General features: G+C 40.3%; 1 protein-coding gene across 1 annotated transcript; it reads right to left on the reverse strand.

The window, feature by feature from the left end:
* Nucleotides 1–4,188: 4,188 nt before the first annotated feature.
* LOC131369948 (protein FAM200A-like) lies at nt 4,189–24,616 on the reverse strand. The gene is made up of 6 exons (XM_058416836.1): nt 24,524–24,616; nt 15,628–16,882; nt 14,430–14,486; nt 8,022–8,198; nt 7,587–7,656; nt 4,189–4,318 (listed from the first exon to the last, which is right to left on the reverse strand). Exons 1-6 carry the CDS (start codon nt 24,614–24,616, stop codon nt 4,189–4,191), a joined length of 1,782 nt encoding a protein of 593 aa, XP_058272819.1.
* Nucleotides 24,617–24,929: the final 313 nt, after the last annotated feature.

Here is a 24,929-nt window from a genome sequence, read left to right on the forward strand (position 1 = left end):
GTTAACAGGAGCTCATCAGATGTTCAGCTAACTCTCACAAGCTAACTCACAAGAAACCGATTTCTGACAGGATTTTTCCATTCACATTCATAAATGATCATAATATCCATGAATACTGCTAGCCTTAAAGCTAACAGAAGCTAACCTGAATGGATTTCTGACAGGATATTTCCATTCAGGTTCATAAATGTTCATAAAATTCATGAACACTGCTAGCCCTAGAGCTAACAGAAGCTAACCTGAACGGATTTCTGACAGGATATTTCCATTCACGTTCATAAATGTTCATAATATTAATGAATACTGCTAGCCAGAGAGCTAACAGAAGCTAACCTGAATGAATTTCTGACAGGATATTTCTATTCCCATTTTAAATGTTCATAATATCCATGAATACTGCTAGCCAAAGAGCTAACCTGAACAGATTTCTGACAGGATATTACCATTCACATTCATAAATGTTCATAATATTCATGAAAACTGCTAGCCGGAGAGCTAACAGAAGCTAACTTATATTGATTTCTGACAGGATATTTTCATTCAAATTCATAAATTTCAATAATATTCATGAATACTGCTAGCCCTAGAGCTAACAGAAGCTAACCCGAACTGATTTCTAACAGGATATTTTCATTCACATTTTAAATGTTCATAATATTAATGAATACTACTGGCCAGAGAGCTAACAGAAGCTAACCTGACAGGAATTCTCAAGTTATACTGAAATGTTAGCAATCCCATAGAGTTAACAGTCTTTATCTTTATTTTGCACCGCTAAATTGCGTTAGCTAACCTGGAATGTTTTTCTCAGAGGATTTATAAATGTTTATAGTGTTCCCCATTAGCTTTATTCAATGTTCCTAATTTTTAACAGGTAATGCTATCAAAATTGGCTAACAGAACCTTAACCTGACAGGATTTCTGAGATTTTTTCTACAAATCTGTACATTTTCATAATCCTCTGGACTAGTGAAATCTAGCTGGTAGTGAAATACTGGGTCTCACAAGGGTCTGGTGACCGCACACCAGTGCACAAATCAAGGTCCATAAAGACATGGATGAGTGAGTTTGGTGTGGAGGAACTTGACTGGCCTGCACAGAGTCCTGACCTCAACCTGATAGAACACCTTTGGGATGAATTAGAGCGGAGACTGTGAGCCAGACCTTCTCATCCAACATCAGTGCCTGACCTCACAAATGTGCTTCTAGAGGAATAGTCAAAAATTCCCATAAACACACTCCTAAACTTTGTGGAAAGTCTTCCCAGAAGAGCTGAAGCTGTTATAGCTGCAAAGGGCGGGACAACTCCATATTACATTCATGTGCATGTAAAGACAGACGTCTCCGTTTTGGAATGGATCGCAGTCTCCGCTTTAATTCAGAGAGACAGTGGAGGGCAAAGTGCACATCTCCTGTACTGAAGTGAGAGTAGAGAAACCCTAGTTAAAATTTTACTCCTTAATTTGAATTTCTACTTGAGTTAAAGAAAGTACTTGTATCCAAATGGACTAAAGTTAAAAAAAAACACTACATTTATCCTAGCTTTAATGTTGTCATTTCTTTTGTAATGATCTATTTATTTTATGTGAGAAGAATCTGTCCCTCTACTCACACATGCCTGTTAATACAAGGTCAGTGTTTACATGGCACTGGTATTTGTGCATGGACACTACACAAGAAAAAGGACCCTTATATAAAGACAGGGGCTGTGGCTTGTGAATTGTTTCCTATATAAAGTGCTTAAAAAATTTAAATATATCCATCACTGCAGAAGAAAATATGAAGTACAACAGTGGAACAGCCTGACTTGGTAACTCATACAGAATAACTCCTGTGTGCTGGACACTCCTGTGTCCTGGGAATCAGTTTTAAACAAATGACCAGCGAGGATCTAAACAGATTGACTTTAACAGAAACTTGCTGCTCTACAGATTCAGAGGGAAAAAAAGTTCAGATTCAGTCAATATTTCAGTGTTTAGTAACTAATAATTTGGCGTGTGATGGGCAATTACAGTATTTGTGCAGTAATCTTATTCTACTTCACATAAAAAAATGAAATGGAAAAGTTGCTTGGTGACCGGTCAGATATCAGCAATAAAAGTTGAGCTATGGGGTTATTGTGTTGTTGTATAGCCATACACGACATACACTATATTGCCAAAAGTATTCGCTCACTCATCCAAATAATCAGAATCAGGTGTTCCAGTCACTTCCATGGCCACAGGTGTATAAAATCAAGCACCTAGGCATGCAGACTGTTTTCACAAACATTTGTGAAAGAATGGGTCGCTCTCAGGAGCTCAGTGAATTCCAGCGTGGAACTGTGATAGGATGCCACCTGTGCAACAAATCCAGTCGTGAAATTTCCTCGCTCCTAAATATTCCACAGTCAACTGTCAGCTGTATTATAAGAACGTGGAAGTGTTTGGGAACGACAGTAACTCAGCCACGAAGTGGTAGGCCACGTAAACTGACGGAGCGGGGTCAGCGGATGCTGAGGCGCATAGTGCGAAGAGGTCGACAACTTTCTGCAGAGTCAATCGCTACAGACCTCCAAACTTCATGTGGCCTTCAGATTAGCTCAAGAACAGTGCGCAGAGAGCTTCATGGAATGGGTTTCCATGGCCGAGCAGCTGCATCCAAGCCATACATCACCAAGTGCAATGCAAAGCGTCGGATGCAGTGGTGTAAAGCACGCCGCCACTGGACTCTAGAGCAGTGGAGACGCGTTCTCTGGAGTGACGAATCGCGCTTCTCCATCTGGCAATCTGATGGACGAGTCTGGGTTTGGCGGTTGCCAGGAGAACGGTACTTGTCTGACTGCATTGTGCCAAGTGTAAAGTTTGGTGGAGGGGGGATTATGGTGTAGGGTTGTTTTTCAGGAGCTGGGCTTGGCCCCTTAGTTCCAGTGAAAGGAACTCTGAATGCTTCAGCATACCAAGACATTTTGGACAATTCCATGCTCCCAACTTTGTGGGAACAGTTCGGAGCTGGCCCCTTCCTCTTCCAACATGACTGTGCACCAGTGACCAAAGCAAGGTCCATAAAGACATGGATGACAGAGTCTGGTGTGGATGAACTTGACTGGCCTGCACAGAGTCCTGACCTCAACCCGATAGAACACCTTTGGGATGAATTAGAGCGGAGACTGAGAGCCAGGCCTTCTCGTCCAACATCAGTGTGTGACCTCACAAATGCGCTTCTGGAAGAATGGTCAAAAATTCCCATAAACACACTCCTAAACCTTGTGGACAGCCTTCCCAGAAGAGTTGAAGCTGTTATAGCTGCAAAGGGTTGACCGACGTCATATTGAACCCTATGGATTAGGAATGGGATGTCACTTAAGTTCATATGCGAGTCAAGGCAGGTGAGCGAATACTTTTGGCAATATAGTGTAATTAATATAATAACAGATTTATTCACATACATAATAAAATCCTTCATTGCTACGAGCCAACATTGGATTCATATTAAAGAAAATGGCCATTATGATTATCACAGGGTACTATCACATTATGATTATTACTGCCCACCACTGCAAAGAGACAGTACGCGTGGTCACCCCAGACACTACAGAGTGACCGGAGCTAGTCTAGGTGTAGCGTGAGAGATGGCGTGAGACGGTCACATGACCCTATGACCATTCCTCGGTCATGTGACCGTCTCACGCTATCTCTCACGCTACACCTAGACTAGCTCTCACACACACACTACACACTACACACTTCACTCACCCCATTTTGTCGTCAATGCAAAAAGACAGGAATTCTCATTGCCCCCTTGACAGTGAGGGAACTGCAGAAACCGCAGAGACTGCGTCCGGATGCGTCCCAATTAAACAGCCGGAAATACCGCGAGAGGAGCAGAGAGCCTGATCGGTTCAGTTCCAAACTCGACTCTTTAAACTAAATCCGTTAAACCTCGACGGTAAAAACGGGACAGATGCATACTGAACATCCTGTGTGGAGTTTCTCTCCTGTTCCTCCTTCTTTCTTTCTTTGGCTGCACTTCGGTAAGCTTGCGGACAGCAGCAAAAAAACTCTCAAGCATCACACTGAGCAGTGCAATACAGGTGGGGTGGAAGTGAGTCAGATGGTTTCAGAATACTTTTTACAGTGGAAAACAAGACTTTTGTGTTCCCTTCGCCAGATGCAAGCAGCTTATTGTAGTGAGCAGATTTAGCTGAAGTCAATGCGTTTTTATAGAGGAGCACATGCTCGCTGTACATTTCTCTGTGTACAGTAAGTCCAGTTCTTTTGTACAGGCGACGGCCTCTGGATTTGAGCTGACGAAGCTCAGGAGTAAACCAGGGTGCAGACTGAGCAAAAGAGACAGTTCGGGTTTTTAGAGGTGCAATAACGTCCAGGAGGATCTGTAGTTCAGCGTTGTAGTAAGATACCAGGTCATCAGGGGTGGATAGATGGTCACTGCATGGAAGATTATTGATATGCAGTGGACAAAGTGAAAGGATCGATGTTTTTTAAGTTCCTGAAGGACACTGAGAGCTGCTGAGGAGATTTGTATAGTGGAACATTAACAGTGAATGAGATTAATTTGTGGTCTGATATAGGCAACTCGGACCCCATTTACAGTGTCATCCACATGAATGTTAAAATCACCAAGTAGGATAACGTTAGGAGAGAGTGTACAGAGAGAGGATAAAAATGCAGAGAATTTAGATACAAATGTGTTACAGTATTTCGGTGGTCGGTATATAACAGCGAGTGTAGTCGGTGTTGACCCGCTGATTTGTAAACAGCGGATTCAATGATGTGTATGTGGACAGAGTCCATGGAGATGCCTTGTAAATCGCGTCGTGGAGTAACGCCAGCGTCCGGAAGTTCGGGGCTTGAGATGTAAACAAACCCCAGTGGACATGCTTAATTAAGTTCCAGAAAGTCGTTTTGTTGTTGCCAAGTCTCGACCAAATAAAAGAAGTCGAACTTAAATTATGTCTCATTAGTGTTATTGCGTAAGCAGTCGCACTCTTGTTATCGTCACTATTTATTATTATTATTCCGGTTCCTGGACTCGCTACTAGTCCTAAACGGTAATAACTAAAAACATGGTTCCAACGCTAAAATGTTGATCATTTTGTGCTTATGTGTGCAATTACTTTTCATGCTGATAAGTATTGTAGTTTATTTTATATTAATTTGTCAATGCATTTTCACGGAATTCACTTCCTGGTTTCCGTACAGTTCGGTCTTTCTCGGAGGTTTTCGGTAGCTGCCGTAAACATGCCTCCGTAGATGCCGCAAAGAAGCATGTAAAACATTACTCCACTGATCTCAGTAGTGTTACAAGCTGCAGTTTAGCTTATTTGGTAGAGCGCCCGATAATATGATAATAGTTAGAAACATGGTTCCAACGCTAAAATGCTGCTTAGGTTCGCTATTACTTTTCATGCTGATAAGTATTATAGTTTTTTATGTGGATTTGTAAATGTATTTTTCACGGACTTGTGACGTGAGCTAGATTGAGGGAAGAGGTTTAAGTCGTAACGTTGGTTCGGTTAGACTTCATATTTTAACTGTAACTAGTTTGTGTTTAGTTTAAGCATGTATAGTTTTTACGCACGTGCTGTGATGCAAACCTGATCTTAATGCCAATGAACGCGTTCATCCCTTGTGGTACATTGTTAGCGCGTTCGTCTCCTATGCTGGGGACCCGGGTTCGAGACCCGCTCGGAGTTGCATTTATATATTATTTCAGAATTTATTGCAATAGTATAAGCAACATATCGCTTAAACGGTAATAGCTAGAAACATGCTTCCAACGCTAAAATGCTGCTTAACTGTGCTATTACTTTTCATGCTGATAAGTATTATACTTTATTTTAGATGGATTTTTCACGGACTTCAGACCGCTACTGTGTGAGTGTGTGTGTGTGTGTGTGACGTCAGCTAGAGTCAGGGAGCAGGGGTGTTTTTAAGGTCGCGTCGTCTTTAAACTGTTCCTACAGCTTCAATTCTTACTCTACAGCCACATACTACCTTAAACTTTTTAACTTTAGCTTTTAAATATTATTTAAGCATGTCTTGCAATACTTTAAGCAACATACTCGCAATCACACTCACATTTTCTTCTGGAAACGCAACATTCTAGTTTAATTCATTCTATTGATTGTAATGTTACAGGTGACGATACTAATCAATATACTTCAATTCAGTTCAACAGCTTTATTGTCATATGCACTGGTACAATAAAAAAATCTTACTTTGTGATGATAAAGTGTCCGTGTAAAGTCTAGTGTTTAAAATGTCCATGATTATCCATTATGAGTGCATGATGGTTCAGCAGGTAAAGTGCACAGTGCCATTGAACAGACTGAATTGACCCTGATGATACAGGTGGAAGTGGCAGTGGGTTTGGACTATTTATCAGTCTAATGGCCAGGCGATATAAACTGTTCTGGAGTCTGGATGGAGACTCATGTAAATAACGCAGTATCATGAACCTAAGCAGTCTTTCTGCCACTACTGTTTACTTCACATTCATTTAACATCATTTCACTTCAGTACAAAATGATCAGTATTTGTGTTTGAAGATGGCGTCATGTACAAATCCACTGTTAAATATTAGCTTCCAGTATATAACACAGAGATGGAGTTAAACACCGTATTGCCATAGGGGACAGGAGGCTCTATATGAGATTGATTTAATTTTCAGCATTTGGACTATGAACTCAGTGTTTCTTTAATAGATTTTAGTTTTAATCTAAATAAAGTGCCAATTCCACAGTCAGCAGAAAACAAGTCTTTCTTTTCTAGGAGGAAAAAGTCTCAGGTTGTTTCTAGAGTTACATTTCAACCCCAACATTCATCAGAAACATTCAGAAAAACTGGGAATGATCACAATGACACCTCAAATATGAGCTAATACATTTTTATTAGGATTTAATTAAAAATGCAATATAATAAATATAGTAAATAGAACTACAAAAGATAAATAAAAAGTATAATGAACAGATAAATCTATTAAAAATACAACAAAATCTTAAATGTCTAATAAATAGTATAGTAAAATCTTAAACCTATAATAAAGATAAATGTCTAACGTATATAATAAAAAGTTAAACTAAAGATGGAGATGCTTATCGGAGCTGCAGATGTTGATGTTGTCCGTTGGTCAGAGAGCACCAACAGGTGTTGATGTTAGAGGTCAGTGATGTTGTGTACAGCTGTTCAGGGAGAGAAGAAACACAAGACAGGTTTAATTCTGCAGAAAATAAAAGACAGTAACAAGTATTTACTTACCTATGGAGATCTTGAGGAAGTGGAGAGAGAAAGAAAGGGAAAGAAAAGAGATGTGTTCAAAGTATGACCAGGACATTTATTACTTTATTTAAATTTTGGGGATTGCTTAATCTTATGAAGATTAAATCTTATAAATTGCAAAATTTGGAGAGCAAAAGCAGTTCTACAAATGAATGGGCAAAAGTGCAGAGTTTAATCTTAGTTTTATATTCTAATGACCACTGAATAGCCAACAATAGATTTCCTTAAATGTCCTGATCACTCTAAGTTGGCTGAGATAGAGAGGTGTGTGTGTGTGTGTGTGTGTGTGTGTGAGAGGAGTGTTGCTCCATGGCCTTCAGCATCTCCTGGACATGCTTCTTCACGAGGCGCAACACCACGGTGGACATCCAAATGGCTAAATAAGAAAAAAAATAGAACATTTATTCAACAATAAATTTGTTTATTTATTTCTTCCTTTCTTTATGTAAGTGAGGGTGAGAGTCTTCAACAGATCCACCTACACTCAGATCCTTCACTCAGGTCCACCAGATGTAAACCACTGATGGCTGAGGATTTCTTCAAACGTGGGCCAACATTCAGGTTCCGGGTCCAGACACCAATTGATCAGATTGTGGCAACCTGTGTGTGCAGCGATGAGATATAGATAATGCTTTGACATTTCAGATATATATTAATATTATTAAAAAAATCTATTAATCTTGTAATGCCAGTTTTACAACTTCAGCTGTTCTAAATGGTGATGCTTCTACATTTTCTCACCTTCAGACAGGCCGGGAGCGAAGTCCATCTTCCTGTAAACGATCTCATCCTCATTATTGAAGGGCAAGTGTCCACAGATGAGGTGAAACAGGAGAACTCCCAGACCCCACATGGTGGCAGGAAAACCCAAATACTCTTCATCACACACCCACTCAGGTGGAGAGAAACACCAAGTGCCTGAGCAAAAAAGAGAGAAGGAGCACCATCAGCACTGTTGCAAAAAAAACAAACAAAAAAACAAACTTCAATGCAGTCTCTTTGATTCTGTCTCGTACCTATTATACACTTACCTTCATATTCTGTATAGTTCATACTATACAGTTCATATTGATTTAAGCTAAGTGTGAAGCTTGTGTCGACTTAAAGCGGGGACTGTGTGTGAATGAGATATTAACACGGTGAACTTGGTTTGATATTCGGGATTAGACAGACATTCAGAAGCGGTATTTTAGGGATCGTCAACAAATTTCTGTACGACTGAAATGTGGTACTTGTTACTTACCTGGCTACGTGCCCCAGTTATTCTAATTTCTTCTTGAATATACATATGCCCTGCGTCATTGCATACAGCTTTATTAATAATACATATTTATACTTTTTTAATAATAATAATAATAATAATAATAATTTAATTAATAGATAGTATTAATTATGCATCATGTGAATTAATTTGAAATTATTATTTATTTTTTAATTTAAGAAAAAAATCACTATCCCTTCAATTCCTTCTAGGTCATGAGACCCTGTGATCAAAAACTAGTACCAAAATAATCTAATTGGAAACCCCCACGAGGTACACCTCTCGTTATCCCAAAATATGTCTTCACTGATTCTTATTTGTCGACGGTCCCTAAAATACCGCTTCCGAATGTCTAATGTCCGAATATCACACTAACTTCACCGTGGTTGAGATGTTGAAGTATGGAACTTGTAGTGTTGTGGTGCACCAGTTCAGTCTTACAGTAATCACACTGTACAGAGTTTTCTGTTTGTTTTAATCTGAAATGATCCCAAACTTTGAAAACTTTCTGCCATTTTCTTTGGCCTGAATCTTCTGTGTGTAGTTACAGTAAATGGACTAAACGAAGCTTTGAGGCAACTAATTTGCCTCTATGATGTTTTGTATTCGAATTACTCGGGTTACTCGAGGAATCGTTTCAGCCCTACAAGAGATAGCAGGGAGACATTATGTGTGTCTGTGAGTGCTACATTAAGGATAAACACTTCAAATGAGTTAAACCTGGGTCCTGTTTTCTGAGTAACAGTAAGAAAATTGTGAGGAAGTTGGCTTCATCTCCAACATGTATTTTCACTACAGAATGCATATATATGTATACACATACAAATACATAAGCATTTACACTTATATTGTCAAAGGTTTTGGGACACCCCTCCAAATCATTGAATTCAGGTGTTCCAATCACTTCCATGGCCACAGGTGTATAAAATCAAGCACCTAGGCATGCAGACTGCTTCTACAAACATTTGTGAAAGAATGGGTCGCTCTCAGGAGCTCGGTGAATTCAAGCGTGGTACCGTGATAGGCTGCCACCTGTGCAATAAGTCCATCCGTGAAATTTCCTCACTACTAAATGTTCCACTACCAACTGTCAGTGGTATTATAACAAAGTGGAAGCAATTGGGAGTCAATAGCTACAGACCTCCAAACGTCATGTGGCCTTCAGAGTAGTGTCCCAAAACCTTTGGCCATAAAGTGTATATACAAATAGTGCTTACTTTACTCATCTCCATTTGTTGCAAGTCTATTCGTTTTACTGTACTGTATTAATTTTCCAAACACTATAACGACTTATCTGTAGTTATGACGAAGTTTTGAAGTGTGCTTTCAATTTGACGAAAACTTATGTAGCCATCAGCTCTCTTAGATTGCACTACCTTGTCTTGTACGGGCGGGGCATTGACTTAGAACAATGTCAGAGGTGTATTCTGTACCTGCTAGTCCTTGATGAACTCCTGTCTCTTCACCAAGGTAGAAAATGAGGCCTCTGATCACAGCTTCTCTTCGGGCAAAGAGCAGGAAGAGGAGGAGGAAATTCCTCCTCCATCTGAAAGAGAGAGAGAGATAGATTTAAAACTTTGCCACAAACACCTTATATTGGAGAACACAATTTCAAATGTTCAACATACCTGGGAAAGCTCAAATGAAGTCAATCACAGGTGGTTTCTTGAGGATTACGTCATTTCGACACAGAGAGAAGGTTTTTGTCATCTTCTTGATGAGATAAAACAACGTACAATGGGCTTTTTAACATAGAAACATGAATCAGGTAACATGAACTCTTACCATAACCACATTCAACTTGTTGAAATTAATTATTTAACATCCACTTTTAACCTTTTTTAGCTTTTGAACATTTTTAACTACAACGTTTCTATGAATTTCTACATTTTTATACAGTAATTGTGTCTTGTTAACCAGAATAGGCTTTTAACCAGGAAATAACAGGATTTATATCAAAACCAATTCTTTTTCAATCTCAATATCACTTATTTGTGCCAATCCAAGGCTTAGTACAAGTATGGTATCATTTCATCTTACCATATTAGCCAGAGCTACAAGCTAAAAGTCAACATGCTACACACTCACCGGGCTTTCGGCAAAAAAAGTAGCCCAATACTTCATACGGCTTACAAAAAGTTGTAGTTACATCATTTTAATTCAAAAACAATTCTTTTTCAATCTCAACATCACTTATTTGTGCCAATCCAAGGCTTAGTAATGGCACAGACCAGGCTAACGATTAGCATTAGCTGCTAGCGCTAACGTGATTAGCACACAAAACATGCCGTTTATTCATTTGCAATGGTACAAAAAAGCACCGAAGCCTTAAATAAGGAGGTGAGGGGGCGGCCACAATTTAATGGAAATGTTAACAAAAAAAGAAACAGCTCATAGAGATCTTGGAAGATGCTAAGCTATTAGCGCAGCCATCACCCGCTGACAGGCTGGGGTGCCTTACACAAAATGCTAAGCTAATTAGCGCAGCCATCACCCGCTACTTACCCCTAGCCTGTGGGTGCGAGTAAAGTTGCTTTAAACTCGCTGACATCAAGAAAAACCAGTAGGTGCACATAACAATTCTCTACACTAGCTATAGAAAGGCGCACACGGCTCCTTTCAAAGCAAAACCCCCAGAAGTCGATGGATACTCCTACTCATTACACAGGAGACGATAAGAAACCGTTTGCTTGGACAATGGGAATCTCCATGCATGCAAGCTCACACTGTCAATGACGGCTAAAATGTACAAAGCGCATTGCTGAACAGAGAAAGCTGAGAAGAGCGCAATCAACAAGCCCTTGTACTAAAAGAGCCGTAGGTGCAGTGGGACACGCCCACAATCCCACAAATACGTTCAAAAATGCCATTTCAAATTCGGTAATTTAGAAAATAATGACATACTGGTCCTCGCCATGTCTAGTAGTCTGTGTGTAAATGTTTAAAGGATGAAAAAAAGGTGTCTATATATATTTTTTTAAAACCTACCGTGATCGAATAGTCGATCTCTTCTCCGTAGCATAAATACCGTTCATCGTTGTATTGTTTTATTGTGCTTGGGTAAAGTAGTGCCAAGTATCAACTGATCTGATGATGAAATGGACTAGTGCCAGACTCTACCAAGCACCCATGCCTTGTGAATAGCTTGGCATGGGGGGTTCAACCCCGCGGTTTTTTTTTACACATTATCTTAATCTATTTCTCCATATCGTTTATTTTAATGTTACAGGTGTCGATGCTAATCAATTCAATTCAAGAGCTTTATTGTCATATGTATTAAAACAATAAAAAATTCTTACTTTGTGATGATAAAGTGTCTCTGTAAAGTCTAGTGTTTAAAATGTCCATGATTATCCGTTATGAGTGCATGATGGTTCAGCAGGTAAAGAGGGAATATAAACTGTTGTGGAGTCTGGATGTTCTGGCCGCAGTGCTCCGGTACCGCTTGCTAGACTTCATTAAGGTGAGGAAATTGTGGATGGGATGGGTGGTGTCCTTCATGATGTCCATTTGCAGATCCTTTTATTGTAGATGTTGTAGCGTCTCCAGGTTGGCTCACTTGCTCATGGGATCCGTTGCATCCTTCTCAAAAACTCAATTAACTATTACACAGCTCACAACTGAGCTATCACTACTCATAGTTGTTTCATTATACCTCAACCGACATGCTGTAACTCATGGGAGCCAAGCTCCGGGATGTCTGATGGCTCTGGATAACCAATGACCCCCCCAACGAGTCTGGAGACAAAGGAGGAATCCTGCCTCCATGAATGTTGGAGTTCTGCAGACCATCAGTACTGATAGCCCAGCCTCACACCCCTGGAACTTCCCATCAACTTGTGACCTTAACATGCAAATCACCCTGCGCCTAGCAGTTTTACTGCCGTTAAAAGTCAACAAGAATTCCCTAATCTAAACCAAATCAATGCCTTGACCGGGGGATGACCTAAGTTCTGACTGAAGACACACACACACACACACACACCCAAAGCGTCTGGAAACGCTCATCCTGACCCCCACACGCACACACATAAGGAGAGTTCCTTGATTCAAGTTTCAATAAAACAATAGTAAAACCCTACCTGACCCATGCCTAACACACCTGTATATGTATTCCCCTTTTGCCTTTATATTTTTATGGCTGTATTACCACTCATGACCTGTTGTTCTGTGTTTTCATGAAATAGAACATGTTTTATAAGATAAGAATGTATGTTTTAATTGCCTATACCCAGTTTCCTTTCCTCTCATACTGTTTCTTTCATGTCTACTATCAAAATGATCCTCTTTTACTTTTATAAGCAATAGTGTATGCCATGTGGTCATCCAAGTACATAATATGAGCCTACTATACTTTAATTGGAACTTTATCCATTCCTGATTTCACCATAAAGTATGCAAATGAGTGACCGAGTGGAGACAAAGAAACTTTTCCCTCCAAAAGTTTCAGGTATTGGATTGGTCACTCTGAAAAACTGGGCGCGACCAAGGGATCAATAAAAACCCTAAGCACCCATCTATCGTAGCTTTTTGCTCAGCTTTGGCTTTTTGCTCAGCTTTTTGCTCTGCTCAGCTCGGCTTGGCCCCACGGGCGCCTTTTCTTCCCGGCACGACCTCTTCTATCGTCGCCCGACTCGACTCCGATCTTTCTTCAGGACAAGACTTTCACTTTCTCCTGACACTTTGCCAGCAGCTTCAATCGAAGAACTTTGTTTGCACCACCGAAACCTTTTTTTCGTTCCAGCAGAATCTCTCGCTTACTCCGAGGACTTCGAATCTCCGAACCTCCTTGATCCACTACATCAAGACTCTTATCAACGAACCAATGCAAGTAAAAGCTACTAATTATTTTTAGTTCCGCAATTTTAAGCTGAAGCCTTTATTAAGGCGAATCCTAATTACCTTGACGATTCTTACACGTGGTAATCAAAACTCGATCTGAAACTTGCCATATTTGATCTCTTCTCTAGTTCCTTATCTCTTTCTCTCTCTCACTCTCTCTCTCGTTCTGATTTCCTCTGTATTCCCTTCCTTAATCTCAATCTCTCTTTGCCTACTTATCCCCTCTATAATCCTTATCCTGTCTTTTATGTATGTGTGTCATAGTTAGTATGTGTTGTGTGTTTCTGTTTTATTAAATGCATTTTATTCACAAGTGATTGTCTCTGTGCTTTGCTCACAATTTCGGGGTCCCTGAACATTACTCTTGCTATGTGCTAAATTACAGCTAGTACTTTATAAAGTAGTTATTCTTTCTTTGCCAGGAAGATAACTTTCCCTGGAATTAATACATAATTATACTGTCTGTTCGGTGGACGAACAAATCAAATAATTGTGTTATTGATTCTCTAACAGTTAGTTCTAAGAACCCCCATTTGAATATTTATAATTAATTATAACCAATTATAATTACACTTAAATATTTAAATTTTGAGCTAAATTCGCTACAATGTCATGCAGTGAGGGGAGATCTGTCCCTGGGATTTTCCGGGCCAGCTTGATCACCCTCTGTAATGCCTTTCTGTCGTGTGTTGTGCTCTTGCCAAATTCATAGTCAGATTCATAGCATCTAAAATGGATTTAGTAAGGAATATAATTCTGTAAATCAGAGACTTAACGCAATATCATGAACCTAAGCAGTCTTTCTGCCACTACTGTTTACTTCACATTCATTTAACATCATTTCACTTCAGTACAAAATGATCAGTATTTGTGTTTGAAGATGGCGTCATGTACAAATCCACTGTTAAATATTAGGTTCCAATATACAACACAGAGATGGAGTTAAACACCGTATTGCCATAGGGGACAGGAGGCTCTATATGAGATTGATTTAATTTTCAGCATTTTGACTACGAACTCAATGTTTCTTCACAGTATAAAGTCACAGGGGTAGGCAAAGTCAATCCTGGAGAGCTGCTGTCCTGTAGATTTTAGCTTCAACCCTAAGACGAAGAAGAAAAAACAAAACAAAACATAACTGTCTATAGTATTCCTGAAGACCTTGAATAGCTTGTTCAGGTGTGCTTGATTAAGGTTGGAGCTAAACTCTGTAGGACAGTGGCCTTCCAGGTCCGACAATACCTATCTTGGTATAGCACAATTTATACACAAAGTTATTTCTGTGCTGCATTAACATGCATGCAATGCAAAGAATTTTTTATGCTATACATGGTATTAGAATTTTTAATAATGTTCTTTTCAATTTTACATCACTGATTTGACAACAGTTACTGTATCAGTGAGTAAAGTGTGTACACTTTTATATATATATATATTTTTTTTAAAAAGTGATAAATAGCATGGATCATGAGATGATGGGAAAGGGGCCCCCCAGGGGTATCGCTAGGGCCAATCATTCGGGGCTCGAGCCCCGGATGATTTTAATCTAGCCCCGAATGTTTTATCCCGCATTGTGCCACCGGAGTGCAGAGGAATTAATGAAATGTTGATTGGTTTAGTAGAGCACTTTTGCCGTTTACTGTACACGATTTTGACTGACATCTCTCTCTGCGCGCGCGCACACACACACACACACGCTCGCGCCAAAATACCGTGAGAGTGTGCGCTGCAATATGCTCTAGAACAGTGCTTCTCAACTGGTTTGGCCATGGGACCCACATTTTTACATGGTCATCAACCCGCAACCCAAATTTTTAGGAACTTTAATTAAGCAAATTTATTTTTTATTTATTTGTTAACATATACACAAGTAGTGTCTCTATTTACTTAACTTAAGCCAGATAAATTGTAAGAAAATCACCAAGACTGGAATGATGAATAAACAATATTTTGTGGCTGTCATTTAACAAAATTTATCAAATTATAGAAATATCACAAAGTAAAAACAACAAACAAACAGTGTACGAAAAGTACAATTACCATGGTAAATAAACAATGAACTAAACTGCACTGTTAATAAGACATATTAACACTGGTCCTGTTGAACAAACCAGCAAATACTTAACAGTAGAATGGTGAAAATAATATAACCTTTTTTACATCTAATATGACAGCTATTATAAACATCTGTTTCACTTAACAGTAATTTGGGAAGCTAATGAGATAACTGAGGATGTGCTTTACTCCTGATAAGAGTTTCAAAGTCTGGGGTGATGGTAGACAGTGCTACCCTAAGATCACGCTCAATGTTCAGCCTGTTCCTTTTCTTTGACTTAAGCTGCACCAAAGAAGAGAAGCCACTTTCGCACAGATATGTAGTGCTGAATGGTTGGATGGTTTTGATCGCACGAGTGGCGAGGGACGGATACTCAGAAAGTGCTTCACGGCACCAAAACTGGGAAAGGCTTACCTCACTGAATTTCTTTTTCAGCGTCTTAGCACATGACAGCTCCACCAGCTGATTCTCTTCGTTGCTGGGCAACGTGACGCTTTCCATGTCGATTCCAAAGGGATCGCGTATCCAGGGATCATCTTCATGTTTCTCGGGGAAGTAGTCATTAAACCGAACTTGCAGTTTACTAAGATGTTCCGTGATAGTTTTCTTCAGTACAATTTTTCCCGCGATATCCAGCTGTTGTGTTTCATTGCAAGTGTTGGGAAACATGTCTAGTCTGTCTTTATTAACGTGTTTTGTCCACAGTTCAATCTTCTTTTTAAATGCAGCAACTTTGTCACTCTGCTCAAAAATATTGTGCCCTCTCCCTCGCATGGACACGTTTAATGTGTTGAGGTGCTCGAACACATCAGCAAGATAAGCAACTCGTGCGAGCCAGATTTCGTCATTAAATAAATCGGCATAAGGAGAGTTATTTTCTGAAAGGAAGACAGCGATTTCTGTTTTAAGTTCGTAAAACCTTGCCAAAACTTTTCCCCTCGAGAGCCAACGAATTTCGGAGTGGTACAACAGCTGTACGTGTTCAGAGCCCAGGTCTTTGCACAGATTTTTAAAACACGGGGAGGTCTTAGCACTTCGTTTAATGTGCTTCACTACTTTGACGACTTCTTTTAACATCTCATCAAGCACTGGCGCCATATTCTTTGATGCTAATGCCTCTCCATGCAAAAAGCAGTGATTCCAGGTGGCATTTGATGCCCTCTCAAGAATTCTCTTCACCACCCCTGAGTGTTTTCCTGTCATAGAGGCAGCGCCGTCAGTTGTGATTCCCACACAGTTTTCCCAGCTCAGGCCCAATGATCCCAAATACAAATCCACAGTACTGAAAATATCCTCTGCTGTTGTAGTGGTGGGGAGATCTCTGCTGCAGAGAAATTGCTCCTCCAAATCCCCTTCCCATACATATCTCACATAAACAAGTAAAGTTGCATGATTTGCAATGTCTGTGGATTCATCCATCTGCAAAGCGTAATAAGCACTTTCCTGTATATGAGCTGTAGTTTGTTGTTTTACGTCATCACCGCGGTGAAGTTAGTTTGATATTCAGACATTAGACAGACATTCGGAAGCGGTAGTTTAGGGACCATCGACAAATTTCTGTACGACTGGAAAAAAAAACACTATTTCTTCAATAGCTTCTAGGTCATGTGACCCTGTGACCCAGATCTAGTACCAAAATAATCTACTTGGACACCTCCACAGGGTACACCTCTTTGTATCCCAAAAAATCTCTTCTTTTATTTTTAATTTAATTTTTATTTAAAAAAAACACTATTTCTTCAATAGCTTCTAGGTCATGTGACCCTGTGACCCCAAACTAGTACCAAAATAATCTACTTGGACACCTCCACAGGGTACACCTCTTTGTATCCCAAAAAATCTCTTTTTTTATTTTTATTTTAATTTTTATTTAAAAAAAAAACCCTACTATTTCTTCAATAGCTTCTAAGTCATGTGACCCTGTGACCCAAATCTAGTACTAAAAAAAATCTACTTGGACACCTCCACAAGGTACACCTCTTCTTTTCCCAAAAAATGTCTTCATTGATTTTTATTCATTTGTTTATTTTCTTCATTTGTTTAACTCCTCTCTTCTTTAAATAAACAAGTCATTTCTTATCACGATTACACACCGTTTTTTATTGTTATTACACAATAGTCTTCTTAAACACACAAGCAGTATTTCCATATTTTTTTTCTGGCTGTTTGAAGCTGCAAAGTGTCCATTCCCACACACTGTGCATGCATCCAGAAAGAAATGACACTCTGCTACAATGTAAAGTAGTGAGTGTACAGCCTGTGTAACAGTGTAAATTTGCTCTCCCCTCAAAAGAACTCAACACACAGCCATTAATGTCTAAACAAAAGTGACACTCCTAAGTGGAAATTTTGGGCCCAAATTGGGCCCGAAGTGTCAATATTTTGTGTGGCCACCATTATTTTCCAGCACTGCCTTAACCCTCTTGGGCATGGAGTTCACCAGAGCTTCACAGGCTGCCACTGGAGTCCTCTTCCACTCCTCCATGATGACATCACAGAGCTGGTGGATGTTAGAGACCTTGTGCTCCCCCACCTTCCATTTGAGGATGCCTCACAGATGCTCAATAGGGTTTAGGTCTGGAGACATGCTTGGACAGTCCATCACCTTTACCCTCAGCTTCTTTAGCAAGGCAGTGGTCATCTTGGAGGTGTGTTTGGGGTCGTTATGTCCTTAGTCTGCTTGTCTTCAGCAAACTGTATGCAGGTTTTCTTGTGCATCATCTTTAGTAGAGGCTTCCTTCTGGGACGACAGCCATGCAGACCAATTTGATGCAGTGTGTGGCATATGGTCTCAGCACTGACAGGCTGACCCCCCACCCCTTCAACCTCTGCAGCAATGCTGGCAGCACTCATATGTCTATTTCCCAAAGACAACCTCGGGATATGACACTGAGCATGTGCACTCAACTTCTTTGGTGGACCATGGTGAGGCGTGTTCTGAGTGGAACCTGTCCTGTAAAACCACTGTATGGTCTTGCCCACCGTGCTGCAGCTCAGTTTCAGGTCTTGGCAATCTTCTTATAGCCTAGGCCATCTTTATGTAGAGCAACAATTCTTTTTTTCAGATCCTCAGAGAGTTCTTTGCCATGAGGTACCATGTTGAACTTCCAGTGACCAGTATGAGAGGGTGTGAGAGTGATAACACCAAATATAACACACCTGCCCCCCATTTACACCTGAGACCTTGTAACGCTAACAAGTCACATGACACCGGGGAGGGTAAATTGCTAATTGGGCCCAATTTGGACATTTGCACATAGTGGTGTACTCACTTTTGTTGCCAACGGTTTAGACCAGGGGTGTCCAATCTTATCCAGAAAGGGCCAGTGTGGGTGCAGGTTTTTAGTCGAACCAAGCACAAGCTATACCTGATTCCAACTGGCTAATCAACTGATCTTGGCTTTCAGTAGACCCCAGTGTGGCTTCTGCTCAGTTGGAATGAAAACCTGCACCCACACCGGCCCTTTGCAGATAAGATTGGATACCCCTGGTTTAGACATTAATGGCTGTGTGTTGAGTTATTTTGAGGGGACAGTAAATTTACATTGTTATACAGGCTGTACACTCACTACTTTACATGGTAGCAGAGTGTCATTTCTTCAGTGTTGTCACATGAAAAGATAATAAAAATATTTACAAAAATGTGAGGGGTGTACTCACTTTTGTGAGATACTGTATGTCTGTGTGTGTGTGTGTGTATGTACAGTCTTATGCAAAAGTTTAGGCACCCCTTGATAAATAACAGATTTTGGTGATTTTTTAATTGAAAAGATATTAACACAGTCTCTCTTGGAAATGGAAAAAATGCACAATATTTTCAGCAAACATTGATGCATAGTTACTTCTTATGCCATAAATTGAACAAAAATAAAAAATAAAAACATTATTATGGCACTGTGCAAAAGTTTGGGCACTCTAAGAGTTCCAGAGTCTCAGATTCTTTTTACAAGGTTTCAGACCTTAATCAGCTCGTTAGATCTGATGCATGGCAACAGCTGTCATTAGTAAATGCCAGTTTCAAAGCTTTACAAATACTTTGACTCTTCAAACCTTGTGCACACACTTGCGGACACTCAACAACCATGGGTTCCTCTAAGCAGCTGTGTAAGACTCTGAAAATGAAAGTTATTGATGCCCACAATGCAGGAGAAGGCTACAAGAAGATAGCAAAGCGTTGTCAGCTTGCAGTTTCCACAGTGAGAAATGTAATTAAGAGATGGCAGTTCAGGGGAACTGTGGAGGTCAAGATGAGATCTGGAAGACCAAGAAAACTCTCGGAGAGAACTGCTCGTATGCTGGTCAGAAAGACAAATCAAAACCTCCATTTGACTGCAAAAAACCTGCAGGAAGATTTAGCAGACTCAGGAGTGGTGGTGCACCGTTCCACTGTGCAGCGATGCTTGCACAGACAAGACCTTCATGGAAGAGTCAGCAGAAGAAAACCTTACCTGCGTCCCCATCATAAAATCCAACGTCAGAAGTATGCAACAGAACATCTACAGAAGCCTGATGCGTTTTGGAAACAAGTGCTGTGGACTGATGAAGTTAAAATAGAACTCTTTGGCCACAATCAGCAAAGGCATGTTTGGAGAAAAAAAGGAGCAGCATTTAATGAAAAGAACACCTTGCCAACTATTAAGCATGGGGGTGGATCTATCATGCTTTGGGGTTGTGTTGCAGCCAGTGGCACAGGAAACATTGCACGGGTGGAGGGAAGAATGGATTCCACTAAATACCAGCAAATTCTGGAAGCAAACATCACACCATCTGTAAAAAAGCTGAAGCTGAAAAGAGGATGGCTTCTACAACAGGACAATGATCCTAAACATACCTCGAAATCCACTATGGAATACCTAAAGAGACGCAAGCTGAAGGTTTTGGAATGGCCATCACAGTCCCCTGATTTAAACATCATTGAAAATTTGTGGGTAGATCTTAAAAGAGCTGTGCATGCAAGACGACCAAAGAATATTACAGAACTAGAAGCCTTTTGCATGGAAGAATGGGAGAAAATCCCAAGTACAAGAACTGAAAGACTTTTAGCTGGCTATAAAAAACGTTTGCAAGCTGTGATATGTGCCAGAGGAGGTGTTACTAAGTACTGATTATGTAGGGTGCCCAAACTTTTGCACAGTGCCACAATAATGTTTTTATTTTTTATCTTTGTTCAATTTATGGCATAAGAAGTAACTATGCATCAATGTTTGCTGAAAATATTGTGCATTTTTTCCATTTCCAAGAGAGACTGTGTTAACATCTTTTCAATTAAAAAATCACCAAAATCTGTTATTTATCAAGGGGTGCCTAAACTTTTGCATAAGACTGTATATGTATATACATATACATATACACACATACATATATATAATATATCAAATTATCTCAACAGGTCCATTGTGATGCATGTGATAGATGGATGCATGCACAGTGTGTGGGAATGGACACGTTGCAGCTTCAAACAGCCAGAAAAAAAATATGGAAATACTGCTTGTGTGTTTAAGAAGACTATTGTGTAATAACAATAAAAAACGGTGTGTAATCGTGATAAGAAATGACTTGTTTATTTAAAGAAGAGAGGAGTTAAACAAATGAAGAAAATAAACAAATGAATAAAAATCAATGAAGACATTTTTTGGGATACAAAGAGGTGTACCCTGTGGAGGTGTCCAAGTAGATTTTTTTTAGTACTAGATTTGGGTCACAGGGTCACATGACTTAGAAGCTACTGAAGAAATAGTAGGGGTTTTTTTTAATAAAAATTAAAATAAAAATAAAAAAAGAGATTTTTTTTGGGATACAAAGAGGTGTACCCTGTGGAGGTGTCCAAGTAGATTATTTTGGTACTAGTTTGGGGTCACAGGGTCACATGACCCAGAAGCTATTGAAGAAATAGTGTTTTTTTTTTTTCAGTCGTACAGAAATTTGTCGACGGTCCCTAAACTACCGCTTCCGAATGTCTGTCTAATGTCTGAATATCAAGCTAACTTCACCGCGGTTACGTCATCAGACATTTCTTCAATGCGCCGACAAATGGTATCATTTGGTTTTCAGCTTATCTGCTGCAGATTGATCCAACACCTCTCTGACCATGTCCATGGCCGCAGGTAAGAGAAACTCCTCTGCTATTGTGTGGGCTTTCTTGGCCTTTGCTACACGGTGAGCTACACAGTAAGATGCGCGGAGTGCCTGTACTTGTTTTGAACACGAAGATGTTAGGCACTTTTGTAATGCCCTGAGCTCCTGGAGTCGCCTTTGAAAATACTCCACAGGTTTGTCTTTGCATCCGGGATGTTTGGTTTCTAAATGTCGTTTTAATTTAGATGGTTTCATGCTTTCTTGTGAGAGCACCTCACTACATATGCCACACTGAGGTTTCAAGCCCTTTTTGTTGTCAATATACACTATATTGCCAAAAGTATTCGCTCACCCATCCAAATAATCAGAATCAGGTGTACCAATCACTTCCATGGCCACAGGTGTATAAAATCAAGCACCTAGGCATGCAGACTGTTTTTACAAACATTTGTGAAAGAATGGGTCGCTCTCAGGAGCTCAGTGAATTCCAGCGTGGAACTGTGATAGGATGCCACCTGTGCAACAAATCCAGTCGTGAAATTTCCTCGCTCCTAAATATTCCACAGTCAACTGTCGGCTGTATTATAAGAATGTGGAAGTGTTTGGGAACGACAGCAACTCAGCCACGAAGTGGTAGGCCACGTAAACTGACGGAGCGGGGTCAGCGGATGCTGAGGCGCATAGTGCGAAGAGGTCGCCAACTTTCTGCAGAGTCAATCGCTACAGACCTCCAAACTTCATGTGGCCTTCAGATTAGCTCAAGAACAGTGCGCAGAGAGCTTCATGGAATGGGTTTCCATGGCTGAGCAGCTGCATCCAAGCCATACATCACCAAGTGCAATGCAAAGCGTCGGATGCAGTGGTGTAAAGCACGCCGCCACTGGACTCTAGAGCAGTGGAGACGCGTTCTCTGGAGTGACGAATCGCGCTTCTCCATCTGGCAATCTGATGGACAAGTCTGGGTTTGGCGGTTGCCAGGAGAACGGTACTTGTCTGACTGCATTGTGCCAAGTGTAAAGTTTGGTGGAGGGGGGATTATGGTGTGGGGTTGTTTTTCAGGAGCTGGGCTTGGCCCCTTAGTTCCAGTGAAAGGAACTCTGAATGCTTCAGCATACCAAGACATTTTGGACAATTCCATGCTCCCAACTTTGTGGGAACAGTTTGGAGCTGACCCCTTCCTCTTCCAACATGACTGTGCACCAGTGACCAAAGCAAGGTCCATAAAGACATGGATGACAGAGTCTGGTGTGGATGAACTTGACTGGCCTGCACAGAGTCCTGACCTCAACCCCATAGAACACCTTTGGGATGAATTAGAGTGGAGACTGAGAGCCAGGCCTTCTCGTCCAACATCAGTGTGTGACCTCACAAATGCGCTTCTGGAAGAATGGTCAAAAATTCCCATAAACACACTCCTAAACCTTGTGGACAGCCTTCCCAGAAGAGTTGAAGCTGTTATAGCTGCAAAGGGTGGACCGACGTCATATTGAACCCTATGGATTTGGAATGGGATGTCACTTAAGTTCATATGCGAGTCAAGGCAGGTGAGCGAATACTTTTGGCAATATAGTGTATGTAAATCCATATTTTACATATTTGGGGTCATACTTGCGCTTCGACATATTTGTAATAATTAAATGAAATTTCACATGTCAAACGGTACGGTTGTCGCGCGCGCATTTCAAAGTAAAAGTACTGTATAAGCAAAATATGTTAAAAAAAAATGTATAATTTTGTTGTTTTTGACCACACACTCCGCGACCCACCAGTTGAGAAGCACTGTTCTAGAGCATATTGCAGCGCACACTCTCACGGTATTTTGGCGCGAGCGTGTGTGTGTGTGTGTGTGTGTGCGCGCAGAGAGAGATGTCAGTCAAAATCGTGTACAGTAAACGGCAAAAGTGCTCTACTAAACCAATCAACATTTCATTAATTCCTCTGCACTCCGGTGGCACAATGCGGGATAAAACATTCGGGGCTAGATTAAAATCATCCGGGGCTCGAGCCCCGAATGATTGGCCCTAGCGATACCCCTGGGGGGCCCCTTTCCCATCATCTCATGATCCATGCTATTTATCACTTTTTTAAAAAAAATAATAATAATATAAAAGTGTACACACTTTACTCACTGATACACTAACTGTTGTCAAATCAGTGATGTAAAATTGAAAAGAACATTATTAAAAATTCTAATACCATGTATAGCATAAAAAATTCTTTGCATTGCATGCATGTTAATGCAGCACAGAAATAACTTTGTGTATAAATTGTGCTATACCAAGAAAGGTATTGTCGGACCTGGAAGGCCACTGTCCTACAGAGTTTAGCTCCAACCTTAATCAAGCACACCTGAACAAGCTATTCAAGGTCTTCAGGAATACTATAGACAGTTATGTTTTGTTTTGTTTTTTCTTCTTCGTCTTAGGGTTGAAGCTAAAATCTACAGGACAGCAGCTCTCCAGGATTGACTTTGCCTACCCCGGTGACTTTATACTGTGAAGAAACATTGAGTTCGTAGTCAAAATGCTGAAAATTAAATCAATCTCATATAGAGCCTCCTGTCCCCTATGGCAATACGGTGTTTAACTCCATCTCTGTGTTGTATACTGGAACCTAATATTTAACAGTGGATTTGTACATGACGCCATCTTCAAACACAAATACTGATCATTTTGTACTGAAGTGAAATGATGTGGTAAATAATAATAAATGAATAAATGAATGTGAAGTAAACAGTAGTGGCAGAAAGACTGCTTAGGTTCATGATATTGTGTTAAGTCTCTGATTTACAGAATTATATTCCTTACTAAATCCATTTTAGATGCTATGAATCTGACTATGAATTTGGCAAGAGCACAACACACGACAGAAAGGCATTACAGAGGGTGATCAAGCTGGCCCGGAAAATCCCAGGGACGGATCTCACCTCACTGCATGACATCTACAATAAAAGGATCTGCAAATGGACATCATGAAGGACACCACCCATCCCATCCACAATTTCCTCACCTTAATGAAGTCTAGCAAGCGGTACCGGAGCACTGCGGCCAGAACATCCAGACTCCACAACAGTTTATATTCCCTCTTTACCTGCTGAACCATCATGCACTCATAACGGATAATCATGGACATTTTAAACACTAGACTTTACAGAGACACTTTATCATCACAAAGTAAGAATTTTTTATTGTTTTAATACATATGACAATAAAACTCTTGAACTGAATTGATTAGCATCGACACCTGTAACATTACAATAAATGATATGGAGAAAGAGAATAAAATAACATAAAAAAACCGCGGGGTTGAACCCCCCATGCCAAGCTATTCACAAGGCATGGGTGCTTGGTAGAGTCTGGCACTAGTCCATTTCATCATCAGATCAGTTGATACTTGGCACTACTTTACCCAAGCA

The sequence above is a fragment of the Hemibagrus wyckioides genome, linkage group LG02, assembly GCF_019097595.1.
Source record: "Hemibagrus wyckioides isolate EC202008001 linkage group LG02, SWU_Hwy_1.0, whole genome shotgun sequence".
In the NCBI taxonomy this organism is placed as follows: Eukaryota; Metazoa; Chordata; class Actinopteri; order Siluriformes; family Bagridae; genus Hemibagrus; species Hemibagrus wyckioides.